We start from the raw sequence: 8152 nt of genomic DNA, 5'->3' as shown, positions 1-8152 counted from the left end.
ATCCCAAGGGGGCTCAAATACAAGGCTGCCACACGGCACGTGAAATTCTTTGATGAAAACTTGGCCCTTCTCCATAGAGAATCACCAGGTAAGAATCTGGAGTGGACATGGACTCCAGGGCTTTTCTTGTGATGAGAAGACAACACTGAACGCTAAAACACTTCACCTACCTGTACTTGATAAAGTGAGATCTATTAAAGACTCACACATTTACAGAAGTTTTTATTGCACGTTCTAGAGTTAACTTACAATAAAATCAAGTAACTGCAAATTCTGTTTTCCCCCATCTCTGTGGTACAAAGATCTGCAAATAAACATAACTCATCTTAGGAATACATATGTTAATAGGTGTATAAACAATTCAATTGTTTTTAAACAGCTCTGTTCTTCTACTGGCTCCTTCCCCAAAGTCTTAAAAATAATTAAAAAGAACACAGCATAGAAATATCTTTTTTTAGTATTTTGGCTTATTGGAAAAAGGGCTCTGTGCTTGGAAGAATAACTCAGGAGACCAGCCAGTTGCCCCTCCCAGTATACCCCCTGAATAATTTGCACTTGAGAGGAGATTCTTCCCTTCTGAAGGGGAACAAGTTTCCAGGATTGTATCGTTTAAAAACAAGGCCTTGGTGACACCTGCAGATACAGGAGTTGTTAGAATCCTGGCTGTATCCCCAGGGTTTAATCTCTCATTTCTGGAGCATACCTCATTTCCACCATTCTCTTTGCTTTCAGAAACAGGGTTCCTGCCAGCATGCCCACAGGTCGATTGCAAGTCAATAGCCCAGCTAACTGTTTTTAAGTTTAAAGATGCAGTTGGTTTCAGCCTTTTGTTTGCTGAGGGAGGGATCCGTTGGCTGTTAAGGAACTGCTGTGAAACAGAGCTATTACTTTCTTTGTCTTCCCCGTCACTTGGCCTTTCACGTTTCACTAACCTGCCAGTAAGCTGCTGCAACAGAGTGTTTTGAAAGGAAGACCTATATCGCTTGCATTTGGAATGGATTTTAGTGGGATTTTTAGGGGTGAAGATAGTGACAAAAGAGCTTCTTTCCCCAACAGGCCACAGTTTCTGGAGAGGTTTTGCCATAGGAGTTGACTGTGAATAAGGAACAAAGTCTTGAGCGCTAACTGAATTGCATTCTGAATCACAAAAGGAGCAAGTTACTGGTGTACTGTGCTTACGAAAAGCAGGAGGGGACTCGCGTAGGGATGAGCTCGGTTTTGAACTGTTACAGGGAACACCTCCAGGATAAAGCGCCAATTCAGGAGCTGTGACCTTTTCTGTCCAAGTATCTTCCTGTATTAAAGAATTACATGATTTATTTAAGAATTCTACGGGTTTTGCTACCTCTCTTGCACTTGCATCAAAGAGATCAGCAGAAGCATTGTAGCTGCCTTCAGGGAAGATATTGTTCCACAGCGTCTCTCTCCTATTAACACTTTTGAAGGTATTTTCTGACAGTTCTGTCAATGGTTTTAATTCTCTTTTATCTATCCTTCTTGTTTTGTTGGGAGTTGCTGGATCAGAGTCCCATGCCCCTGTGAATGTAAGATCTGTTCTCTGGCTTAGTGTAGAAGAATAATTTTCTTTATTTTCACAACCAGCTAAACAGCTATCGTGTACAGAATGCACACAGGTAGCTGCCTTGCTCCTTTTTAAACAGGAGGTTTCTCCGTGTTCAGCAGTACACTGCAGACTAATAAGAGACCAAGATGACTTTGAAATGTCAGTATTTGCTTCTTTGGACTGCACATATCTGCTCTCAGGAACAGAAGGCTCTGATGTAACTGGCAAGGACTGTGACAGAATAGGTAGATGAGGGTTAGGTATAAAGCAAGATGCTCCACATTCCTTGTCAGTTGAAGATAAAACACTAGAGGAGGACTCACATTGTGACACCTCATCACTCGGAGGATTTGCATTCGACTGAAGACAAGCAAACAGTATGTTCTCCCAACTATCATTCTCTGCTGGTGGCAAGAACCTCCCCGAGATGCTCGCTTCAGGCAAACCACCAGCTACTAGGGTTTGGCTGGGATACGATTTGTAAAGATTTACACCCAACTTGCTACTTTCAAGAAGGGCCCGTTTGCCTGCATCAAGGCTGGGTGATGTTACAACACTCCTGCCATCTTCTATTCTGGCTAAAAATTCATTTAGGCTTTCTGAGAATGGGAGCTCATCCCAAAGCATAGAGTCCATCTGAGACACTCTAGCTACATCTATGTGATTAGAAGCTGAGGCATCTCCCTTGTAAAAAAGGGAGTTGTGGGATTTTTCTGGGCAAGAATAATTTCTACTATTAGTCTTCGGGTAAATGCTTTTTACCCCAAATTCCAAGGGATGTTGTAACAACCTGGAACTGTTTCCATGTGAACACTCAGCCTTTGAAGAGGATACTCTCTTGAATTTATCAGTTGCAGAGATACTGTCGGTCCGACCAGGCTGTGAATTCAATTCATTATCCTCCTCTTTAGCCCCTTCCCTCACAGAAGAGCCGCAAAACTGTGAATCCCAAAGAGTTTGATTGTTGAGGCTTACACTGCACGATTCTGCAGAGACAGGCCTCCCCTCTTGTTCATGCTGTTCACTCACCAGCTTTCCCACTTCCAGAGTGGGAAAGTCTTCCGCTGTCACCCAAGCAACAGATGAAGTCAGGCTGAAGGACTGCTGCCAGGACCCTAAAAAACTTTCTCTGCCACTAGACTGAACAAAACAGGGGCTTCTGCTCAGGCTAGACAAGCTGCTGAGCTCACTGACAGGTTCATCTATTGGAGCTGATGATGCATCAGGTACATACGAGCTGTTATTACAGCTCCTGAATTTTGCCAACTGCAGGAGGCGATGGAAGTAGCTGATAACAGTAAAGCCAGCAACAGCAGTGTTTGGCAGGAAGATCTGGCAAGCCGTAAGGTTTTTTGTACTTCTATTAATCCTGGAACAGTTTTGCAAGATGCTGCTGGCAGCAGAATGCCCTCCATCTTCCCTTGCAAAATCCTGGGGGGGGAAAGAAAAAAAACTTAGTACAATGCTTTATTTTGTGATAGGAAAAAAAAAAAATTACACATGTCTTTTAAGTCAGGCTTAAATTTAGGTCTCACTTTTTGTCAGGATCTGCAGGGAAGAGAATACAAAACAGTCTGTCACACAAAGCAGTACTCCCTGGGAAATAAGCACTGGCAAGGGCTATAAAGGGCATCACAGTGAGAGGTTCTTTGCTTTTTGCAATTACGCAGAGTTTTGGAGCTGGAAAAACAACCAAGAACTCTTTGGAAGGACTTCACAGAAAATGTCTTCCTCCCTTTAGGGCACTGGGTGCTTCCAGGCTTCCTCTGGTGCAGTTCTGTGCAAATGGCTAGCTGCCTAGGGCCAATGCTTTTCTTTTATCTAGGAGGCGCTGGGCAGTACTTGAAGCAAAGGACTCTGGTACCAGATACCTGACTTGGCAGCTCAGCTCTTAAAGCTATTAAAGTATGATACTTTCTATGTGCTACCTCTGAGAAAGGGAAATAAGCTACAACCTTTATCTTCTCAGATTTATTTGGAGAGTCGTGTTTCAAAGTTCAACCTGCTTCTCTCTATGCAGAAATCACAGGTGAAAAATGACATTAAAAGCAGAGGGAAATATCTAATACTTTGGGAAATGGATAAACCATTTTTCACCTCCCCCTGAAAGCCTAGCAATGCCAGAGAGGCCAAAAAGCAAATACAGCTGTCTTCAAATTCAAGAACCCTTCTACTCCCTGAGTCTATGCAAACGTTGAGGCTGAAGGCTGTTAGCCAAGGACAATACCCTTCTAGGTAAGTCTTAAAAAAGTACGTTATGTTGATTTTGAGTTTTACCTGGGAGAGTGCAACTGTATGCGTAGCTGAACACAACTATACAGAAATGTCTACAGCCAAAGGCTGAACAAATGGTCTTCGAGTGTGTGTTCAGTCCTTGTGTGTGCAGGAGCAGCTGCAAGGCTGTTGATATGTAGGATTACTTATATTTGTAAAGGCATCAGACCTAGAGACCTGGTGAATGGTCCCAGTTAAATAAAGTTAATCCATGAAGTCCTCCAACTTCCATTACTTAAGATGCTGTGCATTAGGAAAATCTCAGCTCAGATACAAACCTCATGGTACCTGTGGGAGAAGAAAAACACCTGCCAGGTAGGATTTAGTTCACGGACTTCATAATATGAATGACTCACCCAAGCACCACTCGAAGAGAACTTAGAAGACTGTTTATATGGAAATATTACCAAGAACTAATATTTCAAAGTCTGTTAAACACATGAAAGAGCCACAGATGCATACGTTGAACAGCTGTACTTTTATCAACATTTTTAAACACACTCTTAAATCCAGAAATGTCAAAATGCTGCACGGGGATGTGTTCTCCTTACATTTCAGACACCAGGAGACTATGTAGCATGGGAAAGGTAGGGCAGTGCTTGAAAAGACAGTCTGTGTCTTGCTTGAACCATACATGTTTTTTTTACAGACTCCAAGATGTTACTGATATGCACAGGAGCTGGCACTGCTTAGGCTCTCTGAAAAGCAGCCCTGACAAGCTGTCAAGCTGACTACTGCCATTCAAGATGACTTTTGGATGCGACTCATTTAAAATAACACAGGAGTCTGGGGGAAGACAAGCAGAATCCTTCCCATGTCCTAGCCCTAAGTTTTCCCAAATTCCCAAAAGATGTTGTACGTGATGTTTTGATAACTCAGTCTATGCCCCCCAACTGCCTACAAGCTAATGAAAAAACTCATTATAAGAGAGTAATGTGGATTAGAAGTTACCTTCACTCCAAATATAAATCTTTTTCCAATGAAACAGGTTTCCACTGCTTGAACTAATGCTCCTGGAGATGCATCTGTGTTTGTTTCTCCTGACAGCTGATTGAAGTCTTGAATACACCTTGAGTAAAAACATATAGAAGTACTGCACCAACAGAGGAAGCCTTACATAGCATTTTAGCTGTAGTGTAGGTAGGACACATGCTAAAGAGAAGATACTGTGGCAGCTTAAACTAAACATAGAATGAAAACAGGAAACGATGAACGTATAAATTCAATTGTTTAGTTCACTGAATTTGTTAGTGAAATAGAAGTAAACAAAACAACCGCTTTGAATAGGCTTAATATACACACAACTTTTGGGTGTTCTCTGCGTGGCTGTGATTTTTATATCAACACAATGACTGTATAATGCTGCCAATATGCTGCTATCGCTTACACATCCTTTCTGCCCACACCTTTACAGCAACAGCAGCATCCATATTAAGACATGCAAATAACTCTGTTTTTCACAGCTGACAGTAGTACAGCAGTCTAGTGCAGAATGCCTGCCATGAGCATGTTATTAATGCTGCTAATATGGGATTTAAAAAGTGTTCATCTTTGACCCAGTGATAACACAAGTCATTGGAAAAATAACAGAATTGAGAAACAAGCAGTGAATGTACCCAAATATCCCATCCTAGCAGTTTCACGTATCAGAAAGTCGGAAGCCTATAATGTAGGTGGTCAGGCTCTGAGGATTAACAGGCTTTCTTAGAAATCCCTCCTTGCTAAAGGAAAATCTGGTCATATTGAATTAAAGACAGGTGCACACTTTTTTAAAAAATCCAAACAGTTAAAAAAAACAAATGCAAAATCCAAAGGCTTTATCCCTCCAGGCGCACACTTTTTAAAAAAATCCAAACAGTTAAAAAAACCAAATGCAAAATCCAAAGGCTTTATCTCTACCTTAAGATTCTTCTTCTAAAATCTTGAGGAAAAAATATGTCTAAATCACTGGAAAAGCCAACTTACTTAGTAATCTGGCATTAGACACAGGAAATTCAATCAGCTCAAATAAAGGAGGAAGGATGCAACGAAGGAGCCCAACCAACCAAATTGTGAAGCTCACTTAGCAGGTGGTAGCTGCCTTCAATAGACAAGTGAAGGATCTCTTACGTAGAAGTAATCCATCTCAAAATTTCAAGATTTCAGGAAGAAACCAAACTTCAGCATTTTCTCAAGGTGATGGGTACCAAGGAAATGCCAGAAGCTTTAGCAGCTTCTTCCCACTCGTCTCCCCACCATCCAAGCTCATCTCAATTTTTTTAGGCTGAAGAAAAAGCAGCAGCTTTTAGCAGGTTAGAAACAAACCATTCCTTACCTCTGCAGATTTTCTGCGGTGACCCCAAAGAACGGATCTAAGCAATTTCCAAACACGGTAATGTCAAACAAATCATCCGTGTCAGCAATCTTTAGGGACAACCTGTATCTGTAGCTTGCATCTTTAGCTTCACCTGTGCAGCCACATTTTAGACAGTTAAACCTGACAAAAGACAGTATAAGGATAAAAAAAGGTTGAATACATGAACTTCTGTTAATCGCTGCTGGAGTAAGAACTTATCTGCAGCCATAAGTATTACTACTATAATGTATCAAATATTCCATTACAAACGATAAGATTCTTTCTTATTCTTTACTCCTTGAGGCATTACTCTTACCATAGGCTCAGCAAGGTGTCTGTATCATGACAGAATCCCTCTGGCTTCTTTTATTGATTTATTAAATGCTAGCCTGTTGTGAAGTTGGAGAGAAACAGTGGGCTTTGAATGACCTGTTGGGGAGCAATTTTGAATTCCCTGCACCCCCATTTTTTGTGTTTTGTTCTGGTTTGGGATTTTTCTTCCTGTAGCTTTAGTATAATACCTAGATTTAAAAAACCATCAGGAAACAGCACTGTTATTTTTTACTTCAGCATTTGAAACAACAGATACTCTTGCTTTGCAAAGTCAGTTCCTTCCATTTAGTGCTGACATTCATCGATTTACTGTTCTTCTGTGTATCGTAGATTTCACGTAACAGTGGGATTAAAAAGGAGAGCTCATACATTTCTGGACACACAGTTAAGTGGAAGGGTCATACAGGACTACCTGATGCATTGCACATATAGAATAAGAAAAAAAAAAAAAAAAAGAGGATTTGATTTGGAGAGGCTTTCAACCAATGCTTTCCAACTTAGGAACAGCACTGAAGAACTGGACCGCAGGGGATGCAGTTGGAAGCTATTAACACACATCAGTTATTCTCCTAAACTGTCCTTCAATATTGCATGGCACTGAATACAACAGAACTCTTGATCCATAATGACCTTCAAGCTGCTACTGGAATACAAAGAGATCTATATAATGATAAGTAACATATATATCTGAAATTGGCACTTATTTCTACAATGGCTGGATTTTCACCAATTTGTTTTAACTTGTGTTCAACTCCCAGAGATTCCCAAGGCCTCTGACAGTTACAGTTAACAAACCCCAAAACGGGACATACCTCCTCGAATCCAGTACCAGCCTAGAAAAGCATTTTTGACAGGCGGGATAGATGAAGCAGGAGTTCTGGATGGAAATTACAGAGGCAGCCAAAAGTCCTCTCACACTATTCATGTGCTCACAGCATCACCTGAAACAAGTAAGTCAAAATGGTTCAAAGGGTTCTCATTTTATGAGATGTTAATATTAACTGCTTTTAGTTGGGTTTGAACATTTTGAAAGGCAGCCCTCAGGAAACGATGATCTGTTTGAAAATGGTAGCCCAATTGAGGCAACATCTATTATTACCCTTAATTAACCCTTTAAAAAGGAAAAAAAAAGATGAAGATATGTAATAAGAAGCAAGCGTTCGTGGTATTTGCACACCATTGCAGATAAATCATGCAAATTCCCACTTGTATTTAGGGAGTCTTTATTAGAACTGTCCTTGAGCACAGCACTGCAGCAAATCTGTTTCCGATTTTTTTCCTTAATTTAGAATGAAGTCACAACATGGGGTTAAAAACTGAACCGATTCTACACTTGTAATTCTGCAAACGCCTTCAATACCAATGACTTTGAAAGGAGAATATGCCCAGAAAATCTCAAAAGGGGCTCGCGGTAGGGCACCTCCAGGTGCTCCCCACCGTTAGCCCTCCAAAAAGCGCTGCCTTTCCACGGCCCTGAAGACTCACCGAGATTTCCATCGGCGCCCGGTGTCCTCTAGTGGCCTCGTTGCACTGAATTCTCCCTAAGAAAAAACCAAAACGCACACGAAGAGCTGTAACGGCTCCCGCACTGCAACCGTTACCCCTCGACCAGCAGCCTCCTCCCACTCCGGCCCCGAGACGCCCCC

General features: G+C 41.5%; 1 protein-coding gene across 1 annotated transcript; it reads right to left on the bottom strand.

Moving 5' to 3' along the window:
* Positions 1-213: 213 nt before the first annotated feature.
* Positions 214-8048, bottom strand: DDIAS (DNA damage-induced apoptosis suppressor). The gene is made up of 5 exons (XM_009323453.1): positions 7992-8048; positions 7319-7447; positions 6153-6314; positions 4790-4907; positions 214-2995 (listed from the first exon to the last, which is right to left on the bottom strand). The coding sequence occupies exons 2-5, from the start codon at positions 7429-7431 to the stop codon at positions 455-457; spliced, it is 2934 nt and encodes a 977-aa protein (XP_009321728.1). The 5' UTR covers positions 7432-7447; positions 7992-8048; the 3' UTR covers positions 214-454.
* Between the last annotated feature and the right edge of the window lie 104 nt (positions 8049-8152).

The sequence above is a fragment of the Pygoscelis adeliae genome, unplaced genomic scaffold (genome assembly GCF_000699105.1).
Source record: "Pygoscelis adeliae isolate BGI_AS28 unplaced genomic scaffold, ASM69910v1 Scaffold84, whole genome shotgun sequence".
In the NCBI taxonomy this organism is placed as follows: Eukaryota; Metazoa; Chordata; class Aves; order Sphenisciformes; family Spheniscidae; genus Pygoscelis; species Pygoscelis adeliae.
This window is presented reverse-complemented; position numbering and strand designations above follow the sequence as displayed.

Bases quoted from the DNA above. Each gene is read 5' to 3' on its own strand.
- DDIAS (XM_009323453.1), bottom strand. From the start codon at position 7,431: ATGAATAGTGTGAGAGGACTTTTGGCTGCCTCTGTAATTTCCATCCAG. The intron at 6,315-7,318 runs GTATGTCCCGTT...GTCTTTTGTCAG, and splicing joins CTGGTACTGGATTCGAGGAG to GTTTAACTGTCTAAAATGTG. The intron at 4,908-6,152 runs GTAAGGAATGGT...TTTTTACTCAAG, and splicing joins ACCGCAGAAAATCTGCAGAG to GTGTATTCAAGACTTCAATC.